This window comes from Rhinopithecus bieti, unplaced genomic scaffold (assembly GCF_001698545.2).
Source record: "Rhinopithecus bieti isolate Rb0 unplaced genomic scaffold, ASM169854v2 scaffold_61709, whole genome shotgun sequence".
NCBI lineage: Eukaryota > Metazoa > Chordata > Mammalia > Primates > Cercopithecidae > Rhinopithecus > Rhinopithecus bieti.
The window spans coordinates 405,247-428,416 of NW_016823349.1; the positions used below are offsets into that span (position 1 = coordinate 405,247).

Below are 23,170 nucleotides of genomic sequence, written 5' to 3' on the forward strand. Positions count from 1 at the left end.
AGGGCCGGCCCGTGTTCCCCCCACCTGAGCACAGGGCCGGCCCGTGTTCCCCCCACCTGAGCACAGGGCAGGCCCACTTTCCTCCAACCGAAGCACAGGGCAGGCCCGTGTTTCCCACACCTGAGCACAGGGCAGGCCCGTGTTCCCCACACCTGAGCACAGGGCAGGCCCGTGTTCCTCACTCCTGAGCACAGGGCAGGCCCACTTTCCCCCAACTGGAGCACAGGGCAGGTCCACTTTCCCCCGACCCGAGCACAGTGCAGGCCCGTGTTTCCCCCACCTGAGCACAGGGCAGGACTGTGTTCCCCACACCTAAGCACAGGGCAGGCCCATGTTCCCCCCATTCCCCCTCCACCTGAGCACAGGGCAGGCCCGTGTTCCCCCTACCCGAGCACAGGACAGGCCAGTGTTCCCCACACCTGCGCACAGGGCAGGCCCATGTTCCCCCCACCTGAACACAGGGCAGGCCTGCGCCCCCTCCACCTGAGCACAGGGCTCTGGGTTCCCTCCATCTGAGCACAAGGCCCTGGGTTCCCTCCACCTGAGCACAGGGCAGGCCTGCATTCCCTCTGCTCTGCAGGAAGCTGAGTTCTGCAGAAGGGACTTCACTAAGGTCCCTCTTAAAGGAGATGGGCAAAGAGCCTGGCTCATGATTCCTGGTCTCAGGCTAACCCTGGACACTGATTTTCCATCTGGAGCCACAGAGGTCTGGAATAGGGGATTATTTAGGATGTGGGGTGGGAATGCATTTGACACTCACTCCATAATGTTGACGCTGGCTCCTTCCCAATCTCATTGGCCCAGTACCAGACAAGAATTGGCTCCTCCACCTCATCACCTCATTTTCTCTCTCTCTCTCTCTTTTTTTTTTTTTGGATACAGAGTCTCACTGTCACCAACGCTGGAGTGTAGTGGCATGATCACAGCTCACTGCAGCCTCCAACTCCTGGGCTTAAGCAATCCTCCCACCTCAGGCTCCCAAGAAGCTGGGACTACAGGTGTGCACTACCACACCTGGCTAATATTTTGTAGAAATGGAATCTTGTTATGTTTACAAGGCTGGTCTTAAACTCCTGGCCTCATGTGATCCTCCTGCCTCAGCCTCCCAAAGTGCTGGGGTTACAGACATGAGCGACCATGCCTGGCTCATCTCTCTACCCTTAAGGCTGAACAGTTAAGCTGGGTTAAATGTCCTCTCTTAAAGTCTGACCACACAATGAAATCAGGAGGAGGTAGGCCCTTACTGGGCTATTATTCTCAACCTTGGCTGTACGTTGGAATCACCTGGCAGCTTTTAAAAATCCTGACACCTCGATATTCTGATTATGTGGTTTAGATGTAGCCTGGCCTGCAGGATTTATAAAAGCTCCTTAGGTCATTCTAATATATAGTCAAGGTTGAGAACCATTGACCTAAGGACATTCTCCATGTCATGATTTGCCAGAGTTCTGTATTAGGGGTTTTCAGGTTCTTTCTCAGCGACTGATGCAAAATATCCTATTTTGCTGTTGTCTGGGTTTGTTAGTTCCCTTATCAAAAGCTCCAGGGAGAAGAGGGATGAGTGGTAAGTTTAGGCATCCATATCTGATGCCAAACAGTTACCCTTGGTGTTCTGTAAAAATCTCTAAATGAACACTTAGGTATCAGGAGAAATCAGTGTCCTGAAAGTTCCAGAACTATGCACAGCACTACATCCTTGCAGCAGTACAGTGAAATCATGATGTCATCCTTTAGACAGTCTGTGACCAACTGATGCACAGCAAGCGCCTAATTTTGAAGGGTCGGGAAATGCCAGGAGTCTTATCCAGGTGGTACTTACTTCTGGGAATCTTGCTGGGGTAAATCTTCTGGCATGGTTTATATTCATCCGGAGGGGGAAAGTCTTCCACAGAATGGAACGTGAATTTAGACTCAAAGTCATCTGCACACATGTTAAATGGAAAGAATTACTCAGGTTACTGTCATGACCCAAGTTTTGATCATTTCCAGGAGCACAGAGATTACTCTGACTGCATCCACCATTTTCTGTTTGCCTGCTCAGTGCAAGGATTTTAACGACAGGGCCATTCTCCCTGAGACATCCATTCACCTCTCAAGTTTTACTGGTTGGTTGGGATGGAGGGAAGCAGGAAGAGGGAAATCCAGTCACTCCCTGTCACCCACCCAAACATACTCCAACCAATAACACCTTAAGGAAGCTGCTAAAGGGGTGGAAGTGGCACGGAGCTCTCCAGGGTCCAGAATCAGAGTTGGGGACCCTCGTGCCAACAAGGAACTGGCAAAGCCCCAGCAGTCACCTGAGAAACTCCTGGGAGGGTTTCGAGGGGAGGGAGAAGTGGGTAGAATGACTGGGGAATGGAGGAGCATGGCCTGTGTCTAGGGCGGGACCTGAGCTACACAAAGCAAACAGCTTCTGCTCTGAGATATGTTGGCAGGAGGGCAGGGCTCCTGTGACCCTTTCATGGGCTGAGCCCCTGCTTTGTGATCTGGGCCTCTGTCGGACACTAGCCCAGCACACAGAAGGGATCCAAAGATTCCATGGTCTCACATCTGACCCCAGGTGACTTTCCTTCCTACCTCCATACTTGTACTCGAAATGTCCCTCTGCCTGGTGGGCCTTCTATGTATTCTTTCTCTTTATCCATATCATTCTACTCTTTCAGGCTTATGCATTGATTTCTCCATAGACACGCAGACACACACACACGCACATGCACATGCACGCACGCGCGCACACACACACACACACAGTTTAAATGCTGCTTCTCTTCCCTTTGTCTAATCTGAATTAGAAGGCTAGAGAGTGGGCCTCGAAACTATGCAGAAAGCCTTGAAAGGAACCCTATTTAACAGAACCTGTGGGCTGGCTGGTGCTGGAGTGAGCCCGTGTTCATGAAAGAAGCATGCACCCTAAGATGGCAGCACTGTGGCCAGCAAACTCTCTCTCCAGAGGTTGGGAGAATCACATTCCTACCGGCAGCCAAGCCGGCAGAGGGTGCACCCCACTTACCGATGATGTGCAGGCTTCCATTTCGCAGCTGACCTCCAGACTGCTGCATCGGGGTCCAGGCTGTGGCCTGCTGGCTCTTGCTTGAAAGCTCTGTGGTAGGTGATCTCGCAGGGGGTGCTGGAGGTGGATTTAGCTTTCCCCCACCGGCCCCTTACAGAGAAGATGATGGTGTATTCAGACACACGGATGGGAATGGTGGATGCTATAACTTTATGTGAGATGTTAGGCATTTCCATCTTCAGATCTAATGTGATATAGTGAGTAAAAGGGCAACCTCTGGAGCCAACCTGCTTGGCACCGAATTGCAGTTCTCCCATTGGGATAAGTAACATAGCCTCTTTGTGTTTTAGTTTCCTCATCTGTAAGATGGGAGTAGTAATAGTACACCCACTCCCCAGGGTTACTAAGAAGATTCAATGAGTTGAATTTAAGTTGAGTGGCATGTAGTAAGTCCTCAATAAATGTTAGCTGCTGCAATAATATTAATAATGGTGATAACCTTCATGATCGGGTACAGCCCAAAGCAGGGGAATCACTGGAGAGTGGTAAGAACAGGAAGGGCTCTCTGTAGAAGAGGCCCAGAGGGAGGCTTGAAGAGGGAGTGGTCAGGGGCTTGCTTTGCCCCTGTGTCCCTGCTCGCACTGGTTCTCCAGCACTGCAAATGCTCGTTTCTCCTTCTGGTCCACCTAAATCTTAACGCACCCACCAGGGCCTAACCTGAATCCAACCTACTTCCTCCAGCCTTCTCTGATCATGCCTGAGAGAGGCTCACTATCTCCTTTGCCAATACTTTCCTGTATGGTTCATCTGGCAACAAAAAATCTGCTATCCTGGCACATCAATGCAGGGGTTCCACTTCTGCTTATTTCTTCAGTGGCACTGCAAACATCACTTTGCTTCTTGAAATGATGACAATAACATTATTACTATCTGTGCTAAGATGTTCACAATTACTACCTCTCTCTTTTCCCCCCAAGTTGGGCTAAAGTAGAAATTGCCCTTATTTTGAACATGGATCAACAAAGTTTCACATCCAAAGACGCAAAGAAGAAGGCCAGATATGTATCCCCATCCTGGCCTGGGGCTCACTACTCTGGAGCAGATGAAGGGGCCCCAGCTGCAGCAGGCATTCTCAGTCACCAGCCGCCATCCTCGCGTCTCATGTCCCTTCAGCATCTGCCCGTCTTCCTTTCTCCCTCCCAACTGCCTTCCTCTCCCTTTCTGGTCTTCCCTTTCTGGGCACAAGGATCTATGAGGAATTTACTTGCTCCCACATGCAGGATAAAAGGACTGCAGCCCCTCTTCTGGGTGAACAGCTGCCCCACTGTGTAGTAAGGAAATAATGCTGCTGGAGCTGAAGTTATGTGCAAGCCCTTTATGCAAATATCTCATTTCATATTCCTAATAATCCTATGTGAAAGGTGTTATTAGCAGGCCCATTTGTCAAATAAAAAAAATTCAGTATTAAAAAAACAAACCCAAGTGGTGTGAGTTTCCACAGGAGTGGGTGGGGAACCCAGGATTTGAACTCTTAGCCCTCTGAATCAAAAGCCTTGTTTTTGTTGGCCAGGCTCAGTGGCTCACACGTAATCCCAGCACCTTGGGAGGCCGAGGTGGGCTGATCGCTTGAAGTCAGGAGTTTGAGACCAGCCTGGCCAACATGGTGAAACTCTGTCTCTACTAAAAATACAAAAACTAGCCAGGCGTGGTGGTGCATGCCTGTAACCCTAGCTACTCGGAAGGTTGAGGCATGAGAATCACTTGAACCTGGGAGGTGAAGGTTGCAGTGAGCTGAGATCCTGCCACTGCACTCCAGCCTGGATGGCAGAGTGAAACTGTGTCTCAAAAAAAAAAAAAAAAAGCTTTGTTTTTTTTTCATCACATCATAAACATTTGAAAATAAATATCAAAAGGGGCTTACGAGTACAAATGCTGGCCCTCATGGTGACCAGTCAATTGAAAAGAGAATGATTAAAATCTTACCTCTTGTAATCAAGAGGCTTAAAAATATCCTTGCTCTTTGCACCAGGAATTCCCTTTAAGAAACCAATACTTTTAGAAAATATCAAAATGTGGACTAAAATTTCTACGAAAGTATTTCTTGCAATATTATGCATAATAACAAAAAATGGAATCAACTTAGATATCTAACATGAGGAATATGGAATATACTGATGGTCATTCTTATAAAGACATTTTAACAATTTGATAAAATTGTTTTAATATAATATTAAATTAAAACAGAGCACAAAACTGTATGTGAAAGATGGTACTAACCATGTAAACAGGTACATATATTCAGAAAAAAGAATTAAAGAAACCTATCCAAATGGCAGTTTTCATCTCTGGGTGATGTTATTATGGGTGATTTAATTACTTAATCTACTTAGAGACAGCAGCATCTGGCTCTGTCATCCAAGCTGGAGTACAATGGCACAGTCAAAGCTCAGCACAGCCTTGAACACCTAGATTCAAACCATCCTCCTGCCTTAGCCTCCCGAGTAGCTAGTACTATAGGTATCTGCCACCATGCCCACCCAATTTTTTATTTTTATTTTCTGTAGAGATGGGGTTTCGCTATGCTACCCAGGCTGGCCTATAACTCCTGACCTCAAGCCATCTTCATGCATGGGCCTCCCAAAGCAGTGGGATTATGGGTGTGAGCCATCCGTACCTGGTCAATTTCAATTTCCTTCTATTTGCTCTGCAACAAGCTTGCATTATTTTTAATTCAAGAAAATACTTTTAAGAAGCTTTCTGCATCGAAATATTTTCTAAAAGACACAGGAATATGTGTGTTGTGGTGTGCATGTGGATGTGTGTGTTATGAGTGTGCATATGTTTGAGTGTGTCTGCGTGCGTGGATGTGGGTGTGTCTGTGGACGTGTGGAGGTACTTCCCATTCACGGGGCACTAAAACTGAATGAAGCCTCCTACTAGAGGGACCAAGGAAATCAGCCATGGGGCATGCACACTCAATTCAAATAATCTGTGCTGCATATGTGAAGGAATCATTTTTAATATTTGGCTCAAAATACAGGCCCTCAGTTTTCTTGAGTCAGCTGGAGAACCTGCGAAAACTAAGGCAGAGTGGGAATCCAGTTTACTGAGGGCCGGTGAAGATTCTGGCTGGGAGCCAGACGGGAAAACGCGGGCAAATATAAAAGGAGGCCTGGTTCTGGAAACAAGCCACACTCACGCCCTCTCCACCTCAGGGAGGAGATCTGGAGTTGGAGGATGGTAGTAAGAATAAATAATCCCTCTCAAGCTAACTGTTGCCAGGCCCTGTTCCAAGCACCTCCAACCTAAGAACTCACTTAATCCTTAATAACAAGCCCAGGAGATAGCAACTATTGCTATGTATCCCCATTTTACAGATGAAGAGAAGGGAGAACAGAGAGGCCAAGTGGTTGCCCAGGGCCACAGAGCTAGTAAGGGCAGGAGATCAAGACCAAGATCCTTTGCTTACAGGCAGCATGATTTTGGGCAAATCTCTCTGCCTCCCTCACTGGTGTCCATCTCTGAAATGAATACCTCCAACAATAAAGTCCTGTGCAACGACAAGATTTTATTGGGCTCCACCAGGGGCAATGGGCCAGGCAGCGCTCCTTACCTGGTCGGCCGTGCCTCTTCTTCTGCAGGAACGTCTGGGAGCCCGGAGGGGCAGGCGGGGCGGGCAAGGCCTGCGCACTGACCTTCTGCGGTGGGGCCTGGAAGCTGGGGATTTGTGGGGGTAGCGGGGGTGGGGTTCACTGCGTGTTATTAGCTCCTGGCAAGGGGGCGCGGGCAAAGAGCCCTCGGGGAGCACGAAGCATAACAGTGGGGACGGGGGCGGCGGGGGTGGCGGGGCGGAGGCCCCTGCATCATCTTGCGGCAGGGCTGGCGGGCTCCGCTTGTGAGCCCGGAAATACCCGAAGAGGAGAGGGAGTGGGGGCGGGATGGCGGGAGGGTGCAGGGAGCTAGCTGAGCTTCACTCCTTGTACTATGAACCGAGGCCGGGGGCAGCGGGGGTGGCGTTGGGGGAGGTGGCGGAGGTGGAGGTGGTGGCCGCACAGGGCACAGGGGGTGCAGACCACCGGAGAGGTTCCTTCTTGGGTCAGTGGGCCAGGTGGGCGACACAAGCGGAGTTTTTGGATGGGGAGAAGGGGAAGGGGCGGTAAGGGTGGTGGCGAGGGGTTGGGGTGGGAGGGGGCGGGGGCAGGCAGCGTTGGGGCGAGGCGGGGCCTGTTCTGGCAGCGCCATGCGCCTCGGAGGTATTGCCTAGCCTGGGAGAGGCAGGCGGGATAAGCGGGCCGCTGATGGTTTTGTTGGGAAGCCTGGGAGAGGGCGCGCGGGAGCCAGGGCCCTGCCCTGTCTTGCCACCTGGAAGTGAAACAGACTATGGGTTAGCTCCGCAATAAAGAAGGAGAAAGCCCCCCCAGGTAGGCGGCACTCAGGACACTCAAGCCTGCCCGCGGTGAGCTGCACTATAGACCGCTTTTTCTGCACGTGTCCACTGAGAGGCCTCAGGTGCCGCAGCTGTCACACAGAAGGACCAACTGGACCAGCTCCAAGGTCCTTGCCAGCATTAATGACAAGCCCAGGTCAGGCCTCCCGCCCTCCTATCCATGCCACCTCTGCTGTCATCTGCCTTGGGCCCCTAGTATCCAAGCCGAGGGCCAGGACTGCCCGGGTGTCTTTTGCCCTTCCTAATCGAGGCCACACTCACACTCATTCACTGACACCTGCTAGGTCCATCAGCCCTTATGCTCTAATTTGGACCCTCAGGTGTACCAACCAGCACTCCTGGCTAGGGAGGTTTTCTTCACTCCCAGCATTCTGTGAACAATGACTTTTTTTGTTTCTGTGTTGAGAGCAGAAAATTCATGATTCCCTGAATACATAAGATAAGACTGGAGGGAGACATTTGCCCTTGACAACCCAGGTCCAATGACCTTGAACCTCGCAGTTCTATGGCCTCTGAAAGTTCAAAACCTCCTTTCCGAAAGACTTACGCTAATTCCCAAGGGTTTTGGCTTTCTCACTCTATAGATCCTTCATTGCATCTGCCCCAGCTTGAAATTCAATTCCTCTTTTAAATTCAACAACAACGATTTGCTCTTGTAAGCATTTGCGTTTGCTTCTCATGGAAGACTTTGGTGGAGCATGTCCCCAGGAGGGGCCTCTATACTCTGCACAATCTTGCACCATTTTGCTAGTTCTCACCCTTTTTCGTTCTGCCTCTGTCTAATAAGAAAAAGTTCCTCTCGCTGTTTACTGCCTTGAAGTTCTGCAATTACTGCTTAGCGATGTCCTTGGAGTATCACTGTCTACTCAGGAAGCAGATTAAAATATTTCTTCCAGATTTAGTGCTCTTTTTATAAGAATTCTGGGGAGTATGTTTTCCCCTATATTTTATAATCACCATGACAACATGTGGACAACACTTGAAAAATGATGTTTTCTCACACCCACTACTTCCTGGGTGCTGCAGCATGGGACCTGCAGCTTTCATTTCAGATTAGAAACCCCAGCATCTGTTGGGGGTTCTGATCTTTGCAATACTTGAGTCTCCTGTGTGTTTACCTCAATCAGGTGCTAAGTCATACACTTAAAGTACTGGATCTCAAAAGCCAGGCCCATCAAAGCACGGCCTAGCAGAGGTGACTCAGGGGAAGCTAAGTAGGCAAGACCTTGGTATCTGGCTTTCCAAATATGAGCCCTTCTGGCTATAATGTGACAGTCACCTAGACCATAATATTCCAACCACATTATGGAATGGCTGTTCTTAAGGTAGGGTGAGGATGGTATTAGCAGGTGTCAGCTCAGGCATTCCTGCCTAGAAGCTCTCAAACCTGTTTTCATATAATACATAAAGATGCGAGGAGAACCTAGGCATCTGCCTAAACAAGGCAGAGCCTACCTACATGCGCAGTGGCTGAATGAAATTGAAAGGGATAATAAAAGTTTGCAAAACAGAGCAAAGCCTACCCTTAAATAGCCTATCCAAACCTTTTAAGTAACCAGGGACACCATGTCTCAAAGATTCAAGAACCTTAAAGTGAGTCAGTTAAAAGTAGGGGATCTTGTGCTGATGAAGCCACCAACCACATGAGAAATGTGGGCATACTCATTTTTATCCTAACATGCGCACCAGAAACGAGGGTGGGCAAATCCCTGCCCAGCTTCTATTCATGCCCCTCAGGGAGAAAGGTGAGACTGCAGGGGAGAGAGGGGCTGATGGTGTAAGTGCAGGCAAGTGGAGGAGGCAGGCCTGGGCCGACAGAGAGCTCCGAGAGAGTTGAGGGAAGTAAGGGAGGAGGCTGTCCTTTACAATGGAAATGCGAGCCCTAGAAATCCAAAGAAAACACAAAGGAGGCCAGGAGGTGGCGGAAAGGCCAGCTTGAGGGCATCAGGGATGCTGTACCCACAGGAAAGGATTCAGCTTTTATAACCTGCAGGTTTATCAAAAGATGAAATATTTCTTCTTCCTCAAATCTGAATGTTTTCCAGAAGACCCTGGAAGTCTCATTACATATTCTATTCAACCCAGAAATAATGTTTACTCATCATATCTTATTGTAATTCTCACTCCCTTGGAGCTCTAAGCTGGGGCTGCATTATGACTCCAGGGTCCCTAGGCACTTTTGCCTTTGTGGGCCTCTTCTCCATTAAAAATATACTTACATTCATGACTGCATTGGTACAAAGACAAATACATTCTTTGACCCTAAAAGGTCACATATTTTCTTCTGATTTTAAAAGAAATTTAAATATTTTCATGAGTCCCTAGAAGTACCATGAGCCCATGACACTGTGCTGTGGTCCTTATTGAATGTCAGCCACCACACTACCATTCACACATGCTAGTCAGCAAGTATTTACTGAGCACCTGCCATGCACCAGGCATTTCTATGGCAGTGAACAAAACATAGTCCCTGCCTTCATGGAGCTTAGCTTTAGATGGATAAGACAGACAATAAACAGATAAACCAGTGAATACATGATATGTCAGATGGTGCTAAGTAATACAAGAAAAGTAAATTAAGGAAAAGGAGATATAGAATGAAAGGATGGGACTGAACCTTTATGTGGGATGATAAGTGAAGACCTCACGGACACTTTGATCAGCTGCCACCTGAGGAGAGACCTGCAGGAAGGGAGAGACTGAGCCACATGGACACTTGCAGATGAGACTTTCAGGCCAAGGGAGAGTCAGTGCAAGCGCCCAGTAGCAGCAACATGTTGGTGTGTGAAGAGCAGCAAGGAGAACAGCGTGGGTGGAGGGGATGGCATGAACCACCAAGAAAGGTAGGCCAGAAGCTCAGAGAGGGAGCAAAGGCTCAAGTCCCTTCCTCTGATGAGAAGGGGGTTGCCGGGAAAGGGCTGGGAGCAGGGAGCCACGGCTTGCCTTGCCCTGACATGGTACCCGGTCCATGTGTTTATCTGGTGGCTTTCTCCTTGAGTTTCCATCCTGAAACAGGCATCATTAGTCACTTCCTTATGGACCTCCATCTCTAAAGAGATAAATTCTTGTCTTCCCTATTACAGTGGCTCAAACTTCTGACACTTATGTCCCACTGGAGACAAGCAGACCAGTAGGACTCCTGCTGGCTATTTTTGGCTGCTTCCTATGAAAACCTGACTGGGGCCCATTTCTCCCCATCGTCTCTGAAGAGAAACTGGTGGAAGCCTTCTATTCCAAAGGATATTTGTTTGATAGCACTCAGAATTTTTGAAAAAGAAGAGGGCACTGAAGAATATCCGCTGTCTTTATTGAGGAAGACCTTGTGCTCTACCTTTCCTGCTAACCCCTCAGCAAAACGACGAAATGAACATGGCCCTTGAGAAGGTTCAAGTTGGATCTCAAAATATCCTAGCGTCTTTTTCTTTGCTGGACTTTTATTAGTGAGTGAGGCAGCATAAGCATCCCATAACATTAAACAGTCACAGAGGCCATTAAAAAAGTTAGCAAAGTCACATAATGGAACATCCAGTACCAGGAATGTTTGGGCCTTTGTATTTCCTGTATTTATGGTATTCCTGGAGTTTATTCAGCTTGGTGGTTAAAGAGAACAAGAATAGGAAAAACAGGTTTGTTTGTTTTTTTTCTCAGAGTAAATTTGTATTTGTTCAATTTTAATGCAATACTTTCAAAACCTCTGATGCCCACTGAAAGAAAAATCACTGAGGTAGACTGATTACAGACACGACCTTCATTGCCCACTTATACTTGATTCCATAATCTTTGAAATATGATTTTACAGTTCCTCACATCAAGAGGCAAAGTCTATTTCTCCATCCTTGTGACTTGTTTTGGCTAAGAGAATGTGATAGGAAGTGATACTTCTTAGACTTCCAAGTTACATCCTAGTAATACTTCCAAGACTAAGCCTCAAGAGGCTTTATTTATACTTCTGTCTTCTCTCTTGGAACCCTGCTGCTGGCATGAAAACGAGGCCCGGACAGCCTGCTGGATACTGAGGACCATGTGGATAGAGGTGAGTCAGGCGAGTGGGTATAGCTGAGGCCCCAGAGGTTGGAAAAATATGAGAAATATAAGATTAGCAAAGCTACCTACACGACCTGCAGTTCTTTACAGATGCAAGAGGGAGTCCAACCGAGACTACTCTAAGCTGCTAACCCACAGAATTGTAGGCTAAAAAACGATTGTTTAAAGCTTTTAAATTTTAGGGTGTTTTGTTACACAGCAGTACCTAACTGATATGAAGACTGAATCATTACAACTCATGCATTGCTAGTGCATCCACAGTGATGTCACTATGAAGTTCTATTACAATTTAGACCTTCTGTCGATATACACCTTGCAGTCTGGGCTACCATCACACCATCCCTAAGTATTACACATTATTACAAGTCATTTTTCAACTATTACAATGGAATAATTTAAACAGGATGATGATGTAAAAGATTTCTCAAGAACCATTTTGTACTTTGGAAGTTTCCAGTGCTTAAGGTCCCAAGAACATGATCTTCTACTCTATCATGACTGTTCAGTAAAACCATTGTTGCTTACTGGCATGTGTAGATTGCCCAGATGGTTCCACAAGTTAAGGAGATACAGACCACAAGGGAGCCAGAATGAATTCTTCCTTACCTGCTACATCCCGCTGGCCTGCTGGTCGCAATACAGGAAAGCCACCAGCAAACAGATCTCCCAGGGTGGGAGGTGTGCTCGCACCTCGTGTGTTTGCAGAACCTCCTCCTTCTTTGTTGGTTCCTTTAGAACCTTTAGAGAGAAGACACAAATAGGCAAGGACTTGAGAGCAGAGCTGAGCAGCCAGGTCTCATTTCAGACCATGGTCTAACACTTGTCTACCACTGCCCTTGTCTGCCTTCCCATTCTCCCACCCACCTCCAATGTCATCCTTTCACTCAGCATCTTCTCCAGGCACCCTCTGCCTTGATACCCTGTAGACTCACATGCCCTGCCCTCTCCAGCCCTACCAAAGAACTAACCATATGTGCCCAACTCCCCTGAAAAGTGACCAAAACAAAGGGACCTGAACACTGCCATTTTGTAGATGCTAACAGAGCAACTGGCAGCACCTTTGAATTAGAAAACCCAAACGTCGTAGATGTAGAGCTGCTCTTATTTTCAACTTGGCTATGGAGGACTAGACAAAGAAAACCCACAGATTTAATTCAGTCAGTCATTTTAACTTCTTGTCCACAGAGCACTGACCAGAACAGCAAGCAAGAAGTAAAGCCTGCAACGATTGTGCCTTGGCAGTTTCCTTCCTGTCTCTCCAGCCCTCATGCCCTCAGCCCCTCATGCCTCCCTGAACCTTTTCATCTATGGAACAGAAAGATCATGGGCACCTGAGGAAAGGTATCACTAACTCCAGCCTTCCAGACATGTGTGATTACCAACTACAGAAAATGAGAAGATACTCAGCTTAGACAAGAATTCCTGGCAGAAAATATTTACAACCAGAAGCTAATATGCACAGAGAAATTAGGGCACAGTGCCCACTGGTGGAGGAAAGTGGCCAGATTATTCTGAGTGTTAATATTATACATTACTTACTCATGAGAATGATTAGGAAGTGAGTGTTTCGATGAAATTGATTTACCTGTTAATTAGCCTTAACCAATTCAGTCATGGGTTTAACCAGAAGCTAATTTTTAATGTACTCCATGTTGAAAATATTTCTTTAAAAATTTGTGTATCCTGTGTGTTGACATTTATAATTACAGATAGGAGATATAATTATATTTTTAGGACTATCTTTAAGAATTACCATCATGCATATCATAGCAGAACATAGGAAGACATAATAACACCTTACATTACAGGGTGAGTATCCCTTATCCAAAATGCTTGGGACCAAGTATTTCAGATTTTTTTTTGAAATATTTACATATTCATAATGCGATATCTTGGGGAATGGGACCCAAGTCTAAACATGAAATTTATTTGTTTCATATATACCTTTACACATAGCCTGAAGGCAATTTCATGCAATGTTTTAAAATAATTTTGTGCATAAAACAAAGCTTGCATTCATGGAGCCATCAGAAAGCAAAGGTGTCACCATCTCATCCTCCCAAGTTGTCAGTCTGTGGTTTGTCCATCACCATCATTCCTGACACTGACTTTCTATGCTACCAATAAGCAATCATTTTCCTACACTTCTTCACACATAAGAACTTAGCAGTTAAAAATATGGCATACCATTAACATAGCAAAGAAATAATGTGTTCAAGGTAACTAAGCAACACAATAGTATCACCAGAATACCCACATCAGCTGTTAGACAATAGCAGCAACAAACAAAGGCAGGCTTTCAGTCTCCTGCAATGCTGTGTTTAATTAAAGGTTACTGTACACTGGATCTCATTGTTTTAGGTGAGAAGAAACATCAGACACCACTGAGAGACCAGGAAGTAGGTCCTCTAGATTTGAGGAAGCATTCTGCTAGCTGTCTTTTAAAAATGTTTCCTCCAGAGTCATCTGCCTCATTAAAATGGTTTTGTCTCAGAAGGCTCTCTGATTTTGTAAACTGACATGAGTTCTTGTTCTCTTATGAATGTACGCCGCTCTTGTCCTTCAATAAACCCATCATACATTTCCACCATGTCACCTGGAGGCACATTTTCTTCAGGGTTAACAACGTCATCTTCATCATCCATGTGAGGCATCATGTCAACATTCAAAAAGTTTCAGATTTGGGATTTTTGGATTAGGGATGCTCGACCTGTACTTAAAAGTTCTGCATATATTATTTCAACTTCCAACAATCTTGACCAAGACAAAAAAGGAGCCAGGTATTGTCTCCCCATTTCACAGATGACCAAACAGCCTCAAAGAGGCTCCCAGATTTGTCTGGTTGCAGAACCAGAACTCAATGTGGGTCATCTGACCTGAGCACAGGACTCAGTTTACTCTGTCACATTCTAGCAGACAGTAAGCTTCAGTCATATCCTCTGAAACAGAATTCTTAATACATCTTTCTCCTTGTGAAAAGTGAAGCAAAATTTTGCATTTTAAAAAAATGTTGAGCCCTTCACTTTCTATCACTGAGTTTAATGACCACGTTGACACAGGGTGAGTGATCTTTAAATGTTACCCTACAAAGAATACACAAAACATGGTGTGTCCATATAATTAAACATTCAATGATAAAAGGAGTGTAGTACTGATACATGCTCCAACATCTATGAAGCTTGAAAACATTATGCTAAGTGAAGGAAGCCAGCTACGAAAGGCCATGTATTGTATGATTCTATTTCTTTGAAATATCAGAATAGGCAAGTCCAGAGAGACAGAAAGTAGATTAGTTTGGCAAGGGCTGGGGACTAATGGGGAATGACTTACTAATATGAGATTTCCTTTAGCGGTGATATAAATGTTCTGGAACTAGATAGAGGTGATTGTTGCAACAACATTGTGAATATAATAATTGGCACCAATTGAACACTTTAAAATGGTTAAAATGGGCCGGGCGCGGTGGCTCAAGCCTTTAATCCCAGCACTTTGGGAGGCCGAGACAGGCGGATCACGAGGTCAGGAGATCGAGACCATCCTGGCTAACACGGTGAAACCCCGTCTCTACTAAAAAAATACAAAAGCTAGCCGGGCGAGGTGGCGGGCGCCTGTAGTCCCAGCTACTCGAGAGGCTGAGGCAGGAGAATGGCGTGAACCCGGGAGGCGGAGTTTGCAGTGAGCGGAGATCCGGCCACTGCACTCCAGCCGGGGCGACAGAGCGAGACTCCGTCTCAAAAAAAAAAAAAAAAAAAAAAAGGTTAAAATGATGAATTTTATGTTATGTGTATTTTATCATAATTTTTAAAAAGTTGTCCCATTGCGTAGTTCTTTTTAGCATTTGAAAAGGATGGAAGATATGCTCTAAACCATTTGCAGATTTGGAGGGAAAGCTCTGGTTCTCTCGCCCACTTGGCCTGTCCAACGAGCAGGTCTGAGATGGCTCTGTATGTGTCTTGGGAAGCAGCTGTGGCCCCAGCAGGGGTGTCTGGCTGTGCCTCACATGCCTGTCCTTGGCTCACAGGAGGCCTGGCTGGGCTGCTCACTTACTCTCGATCTGCGGGGCGCTGCGGTCGTTGATCTGCGTGACTTTGCGCAGGCGAGTTCCTTGCTGGATATCAGCCAACAGCGCACTCCGGCCTTTTGGATCTGCCCTTCGCAAGCTGGAGGTGTCTGTGCTTACCTGTAAGGGAGTAAGAAGGATTTGACTATAATAGCATTTTCAGATAAACAAAATGTCCCGTCTGCTGTCAGTTTCTCCTCTTGCAGTTCTCTGTCTTCCCCATCCCATTGCCAAGGCTGATCTCGGATTACCTACGGGAGAGACACTTTTGGGTCCTGGTCACACCTCTTTACCTGGTGACCTAGAAGGGACTCTTTATTTTAGATGACCAGTCCCAAGTGCCTATCTTGTGCAGAAGCTCCTGGAGGTCTTAGAGAGCCCTAAATCATAGCCCTCCTTCCTCTCTCTTACACTCCCCACCCCAGGGCTTCTGTCCATGAGTACCTGGCCCCTGCTCTCAGGTTTTGAATGATCATCCTGCTTGGTGCCCCAGGTCCCCTCCTGGACCAAATCCTTGGCTGATTCCCCACTTGACGATGGGCGCTGCTCCTGTGCCCCGTCATCCCCTGGACTGTTCTCCAGAGCAGGACTGAAGTCTTGCTCAGTCCTTAGGTACTCACATCCTCCTTGCTATTGGGTCCTAGGTGGCTTATGCTGGGCCCATTGTGCCTCTTAAGGGAAGCAGATTCATGCTCTAGGAGCTGGCTTTGAATGGGGGATGGTGGCCTTCATGTGATCATGGAGCAGATGGGAGAACTGGGGAGCTCAGGGGAAACTGGGACCCATAGAGGTCAGAAAGTTGTGGAGAAAGGGAATGCAGAAGATGACAGTAAATGTCTGGTGACTGCCTTCTGTGCCTGGGTGTGTTACATTAGTCCTCACAAAACCTTGTGAGTTTGCCTCATCTTACAGATGAGGAAACCGAGACTAAGAAATCGTCTGTTTGAGGCTGCAGGGCTGGGGTTCAAACCCAGATGAGCTGAATCCCAAAGGCCATGTGCTTTTCACTTTGCAACACCGTGACTACCAAGGACCCATGCTCTTTTATTAGGATAAGTGTCTAATGGACTGCTAAATGCTTCATAAATATATTGCAAGAAAAACTTTTGTCCTAATTCTGCAAATAGGTCTGAGATACAGCTGCTTCACTTCAGCTGTAGCTTTAGCTGACATGGTGGAGGTTTCCATGGGTTATTAGAGCCAGGGAACACCAGAAAGAACATTGGGGAGGTTGGTGGCAAATAAAGGAGGGAAGGGGTTGCCCTGGAAGCCACAGCCAGGAGGATTCTCCACAGTAAGAAGGTTCATACCAACCACGTGACCTTAGAAATGGCTGATCATTTCTCAAAGCAAGAAATACTTGTTAGTCCTACTGTATGGGGATACCATGTATCTTTGGGTTTCAGCTTAAATATCACCAATTCAGAGGCCTTTTCTGACCCAAAATCTAAATAAGGCCATTCACTGTTTTCTCTGAGTGTACCATATTCCTTTTTCCTCTGTCACATTTATCATAGGGTATAAGTTTACATTATCATTGTGGAAAATTTCAATTTGTGATTCTGAGTTGAATGTTCATCTATCCCAAGGACTCCACATCATGAAAAAAGATTCTGTCTGTTTTGTTCACAAAAATATCCCCAAAGAGTATAATTGGATCTGGCTCAATAACTACTGTATGAACGAATGAATAAATGACTTGAGTGAGTGAGCGAATGAATGAACTAGACCCAGGGTATCAGAGCTGTCTTTGCTCTTAAGGGCATATGCATGCACCAGGCAGAGAGGCATACACTATAGCGAGTTAAGCCACTGTGCAATGCGCAGCACAGGACTGGGCAGCCATGCTGGTTCCCCAGAGAGGAAGGCCACCAAGAGTCCAGAAATGACCATGCTCTTCAGGCTGAGCAGGCTTCAAGGAAGACATGAGACCTTGGAGGGTCCCTGGAGTATAAACAGTATTTATAAATCCTTGCTATTGCCATTTTCTGTTTAAAAAAGGACAAACCAGGTTGGCTGACTAGAAACTCATGGGCTCTCTTGTGTCACAGACTAGAAGCAGAGGCAGTTGTGGTTTTGGCTAAAATGTGCTGAGTCCACATTTTCACTGGTGAACTCCACTGCGTGGGTTATAAACCTTATGCAGGCTTTGAAGGGCATAGGCTTCAAAGTCTGATTCTTGTCGCCTGGAAACAAGCTTTTGAACCCTTAAGAGGGACTTATGAACGATGGTCAACAAGAAAGTGTTGAGCAAGGAGCCTCAATCCTGATTCACTGGAGATTTTATTTATTTATTTATTTATTTTAGAAAGGCAGGGCATTTCCCATACAACATGCTTTTAAAACCCCATATAAACCAGTAATATCATGAGTTCATTTTAAGCTGCAAAATTTTAACATTTTAAAGTTTCCTCTCTTTTATTTATAAATAATGAATGACAAATTAAGGGACCAAAGAAATATCATGACTGTAGCTAAGAGGGTATGAAAATTTTTGTGTGAATTTGACATTACAACTTCAGGTATGCATCATGGTCAGGGATTTTGGGGAAAAAAGTGTGCTTTGTAATTTTCCTTCTAGGTATAAGAAGATAACCCACTGAATTATAATAATATTCATGGCCCAACTCAAAGGAGCCTTGGGGAAGGCAAGGGTGAGATTGGTGGGTTCTTTGTTTTAAAAAAGCAACTGGAATGATGAGAAAATCCCATCCCTTACTGGCCCTTGGGGATTGGAGGGGAGGGTCATGTCATCTAATTTAGACTGTTTATTACCAAAATGTATCCTCCACTCCTTGACCTTGCCCAGGCCAGGCATTTCAGGTGAGCACTATGAAGAAAGTTGCATGTCCTTAAAATGAAGATTTTAACTTTGGACATGTCTCAATAAGTTCTTGACAATTCTACAGGGCAGATTTGTTAGTAAACATCTTCCAAGTCAGCAGGAGGACATGGCAAGTCACAGTGTGTTTATTTACACGGTGCAGTTCAACCCTGTGGGCTAAATTTAACATTCCCTCTCTGACTTCTCGGCTGTCTTCTGCTCCAGTGTCAGCCCTGATGAATGCCCTGATGATCTCCCGCTAGAGGGCTCTCTCACCTGATCTTTTTTTGTTTATTTGAGACAGAGTCTCTCTCTGTCGCCCAGGCTGGAGTGCAGTGGCGCTATCTCGGCTCACTGCAAGCTCCGCCTCCCGGGTTCACTCCATTCACCTGCCTCAGCCTCCGGAGTTGCTGGGACTACAGGCGCCCGCCACCACGCCCGGCTAACTTTTTGTATTTTTTTAGTAGAGACGGAGTTTCATCCAGCCAGGATGGTCTCGATCTCCTGACCTTGTGATCCGCCTGCCTCAGTCTCCCAAAGTGCTGGGATTACAGGCGTGAGCCACCACGCCCGGCCTCACCTGATCTTAATATGGTGTTCGCCAATCCTTTCCTCTCCTGTGAGGCAGGAAGGAATTAACAACTCTGTGGCAAAAGCGACCATATACAGTATATTTAGACTTAATTGGTTTTGCACAAAAGGACATATCCATTTGCATATTGAAGACCACATTACACAAAGCCAGTCATTTCTACTTCATCTGCAATATTTATTGACAATTCAACCATAATTTGCTGTCTTAAAAAACCTCCTGCCACCCCAAGAATTCTTGTTACTCTGGTTACAGGATGCAGAAACAGGAAAGAAAGGATTTTCAAATATTCACTGAACGTTTCATGTTGCGCAAATCCTGATCATGGGCAACTTCACTAAAAACACAGTCAAGGGAGAGAAAGCCATTCCTGGACACTTTTCCCATGGCAAAACTATGCACCAAAAACTAAAACACACACAGACAAAACAAAACACAAAAGAAACCAACAAAACATTACTTCCAAGTTCACTCTTACTTTGTCTCATTAACATGGTGCTTAAGTAGTGACAATTTGTTGGGTTTCACACAAAGCTTTTGTTGACTCAGTTCTACAGCAAGCTTCAAAAGAGATAGCCCAGAATCCCCAAAAGATGAACCATCATAGAATAGATGTGCACCTTAGCTCATCCCCTTGGTTATAAAGGATGAAAGCCTGAAGTGTGCCTGTGAGATTAGAAATACAAAAATTGAACAACAGTCCTAACAAAGCCAAGGATAGAATAAAAAACTAGTGAGGGGCCTTTTCTCTCACCTTGATACATTATAAAAGCCTTCGCATGTCCATTTGTCATTCCAACAAATGAGTCAACTGCCTTATGGCATAGTTTGGGGAAGGGAGATGACAGTCCAGCCCAGATCAAAACTTTGACATACACATCTCCTGCTATTTGTCACCCTGTCACCATATGCCATCCTCACCTTTCCAATACTCGTAATTGTGAAAAATGCTAATAAAAATCTTAGCTGGTCAATTCTAATCTAGTAGGTCATTTCTCTCAACAAGGATCCAAACCCTATCATTTTAATACAATTTCAGCCTTGCAGTCTTCTAAAGGTAGCTTCTCCAATGTGGCCATTAAACCTAAAATTAGTGCTCAGGTTTCCAGGCATACAAGCCTGCTCATCACCCCAGCCCTCAGCCTACCCTGTCTCCTAAAACTTGGGGGCAGACAGACATCAGCAGCCAGGGTATTTGCAGTTCATTACCAAGTCTAAATCCCAAGGACAGCCAGAATGGCAATGTCTCCCTTCTACTGTTGCCATCTTTATGTAGGAGAACACAGAGAACCTGGAATCCAAAAGAGAGACATGAAATATTTGCTTAAAAAACTAACTTTCTCCTGTCAGGTCTGACACAATGTTCCCTGCACCCCATATGTGCATAAGTCAAGTTGTTCTAGAATGAGGTACATTGAGATCTAACAGTTCCAAGTCTCATTTTTAGAAACCCAAATATCCAATTCCAAGCCATGCTCAAAAAGAATGTACCTGCTAACCTTCTTTTCTAAAGCCTGATTTTTTTTTTTTTTTTTTGAGACGGAGTGTCACTCTGTTGCCCAGATTGGAATGCAGTGGCATGATCTTGGCTCACTGCAACCTCCCCTTCCTGGGTTCAAGTAATTCTTCTGCCTCAGCCTCCGGAGTAGCTGGGATTATAGCAGGTGCATGCCACCACGCCCAGCTAATTTTTGTATTGTTAGTAGAGATGGGGCTTTGCCATGTTGGCCAAGGTCTGATATCTTAAACAATACTGTGTACAGACCTGTGACTGTTACCTGGAGTACAGAACTGATTCACCCTGTGCCCCTTTGCTTCCTTGGAGGTAAAGCAGAATGAGGGGGTCTTTTGTTGGGGCTATGAGCTATGAGTCTCATCCTTTTCTTTACATCCATAAAACAAGCCTACCCATCAAGGTTATCTCATCCGCTTCCATGACTTGGTTATTATCTGCGGCTGTCACCTCCTCACTTAGGGATGTAAAGGTCACCTCATACTCATCCCTTTTCCTTATTCTAAATAGCCAGTCCACTGCAAACTCCTGTTGTTTTTCCTGATTTCTCAGAAATCTGTCACCTCTTTTCCATTGCTGCCATGATGTCTTAATGCAGGCATTCATCACCTCTGGATTCCCTTATGTGGTTTTCACGTCTCCTTGCCCTCCTCCACACAGCAGTCAGAGTAATCTTTATAAAAGATGTATCATTAATTGTGTCATTCATTGCTGGATCCATTTGAATTGAATCCTGAGGATTCAAATCCCCTCACGTTGCATAAGGCCCTTAGTGACCAGCCCAGACTTTCCATTCCTTGAGCCTTCCACGCTGGTGCTCACCTCCAAACCTCGGCTTGAGTTGATCTCTGCTCTTTTTACACTTGTCTCTTGGCTGTCTCCCAAGAGGCGTCTTGATCTTGGAAGGTCAGATGAAGAGCCCTATCTGTGTTCCTAGAGCAACATGCCTACCCTTAGCAGAGCATCTGCTACCCAGATCATGTTATTCCACTCAAAATCTGCAATGACTTTCCATCTCACTCAGTGGAAAAAAATCAGAGGCCTCATTAGTATTGCCTGCTGAGCTTGCCCGGATTTCCACGGGGTACCATGAGTTTATGTATAAATGCCAGCTTTTTCCTACCCAAACCAGTGTTATCAAGCAGTTCTATTGTGTGTCAATCCCTTCCCAACTACAAACTGCACATCTGGCAATACATTGTAGTACTAATTTTTAGCAACAATGAGAATTTTGATACCAGTATTAATTCTAAGTCTCTTTAGTAGGGAATAATCAGAAAAATATAAGAATAAATGTTAGGGATGGAAAGAGTAGAAATGAAGAAACATGGAGAAAGAGAGATTTGGGACATGTGTAAATTGGGCAGATACAGACAGATTTCAGAGGCAAGGATTAGAGACTCAACTATCCCATAACTATCAATTCAAAAGGACATTAAACATATAAATGGTGGATCAGACACTAGACAAAAACATGTCTTTAAATGCACGTGATGGTTACTTTAACTGATAAAAGTAGTTCACAGAAACTGCTGGAAAGAGGGGGCTTGAAAAGATGGTAAATAGGAATCAGTAAAGCGAACTCCTTGAATATTAATGTAACCCAATATTATTTAAGATTTGAGTGCTAACTCTGTGCTACGCATGGTGTTAAGAGTGGGGATACAGGTGGGGCACAGTGACTTACGCCTGTAATCCCAGCACTTTGGGAGGCCGAGGCAGGCGGATCACCTGAGGTTGGGAGTTCAAGACCAGCCAGACTAACATGGAGAAACCCTGTCTACTAAAAATACAAAATTAGCCAGGTGTGGTGGCGCATGCCTGTAATGCCAGCTACATGGGAGGCGGAGGCAGGAGAATCTCTTGAACCTGGGAGGCAGAGGATGCAGTGAGCCAAGATTGCACCATTGCACTCCAGTCTGGGCAACAAGAGCGAAATTCCATCTCAACAAAAGAAAAAGAAAAAAGAGTGGCGATGCAGCATGGGTAAGATTGCCAGGATGTTTTGCTCGGGGTGGAGGGGCATATGTACATGTGTGTGGGTGTGTGCACATTCCCTGCATAATGACTTATCAGTCAGTAATGCACCACACAGACGACAGTGGCCCTGTAACAGTATAATACCATATTGTTACTGTACCTTTCCTATGTTTAGATATGGTTAGATACACAAATACTTACCATTGCGTTACAGTTGCCTACAGGATTCATTCAGTATAGTAACATGCCATACAGGTTTGTAGCCTAGAGCAACAGGCCATACCACATAACCTAGGTGTGCAGTAGGCTCTACCATCCAGGTTTGTGTGAGTGCACTCTATGATGTTCACATGATGACAAAATCACCTAACAATGTATATGCTTCAGAACATATCCCCTTTGTTAATCAACATATCACTGTATATATGTGCATATACACACACACATATGTACATATATTTTACATATTTGTGTATGTGCATACACACACACACACACACACACACACACACTTCTTATTATTTTCTAGACCCAGAGCCTCCTAGCTGGTCTCCAAAACTGGACTCTCATCTCTCTTTGAGACAGCCTTCAAATGATCATTTTTAAAGTGCTAATTGACTCCTCTATCCCAAAATGCTTCAATGGCCCACTAGTCTCTACCGAATCAAGGAATTCAGCCATACTGTCCCAAGATATCTTT

At 45.7% G+C, this 23,170-nt stretch overlaps 1 protein-coding gene across 1 annotated transcript in view; it reads right to left on the reverse strand.

Moving 5' to 3' along the window:
- The window catches only part of WIPF3 (WAS/WASL interacting protein family member 3), a 59,486-nt gene that overhangs the window by 25,148 nt on the left and 11,168 nt on the right, over positions 1-23,170 (reverse strand). Inside the window, 10 exon segments of the mRNA XM_017861350.1 lie at positions 1,820-1,921; positions 3,011-3,160; positions 6,624-6,785; positions 6,788-6,964; positions 6,967-7,057; positions 7,059-7,079; positions 7,081-7,224; positions 7,227-7,372; positions 12,108-12,239; positions 15,549-15,681. Coding sequence (XP_017716839.1) covers positions 1,820-1,921; positions 3,011-3,160; positions 6,624-6,785; positions 6,788-6,964; positions 6,967-7,057; positions 7,059-7,079; positions 7,081-7,224; positions 7,227-7,372; positions 12,108-12,239; positions 15,549-15,681 — 1,258 coding nt within the window.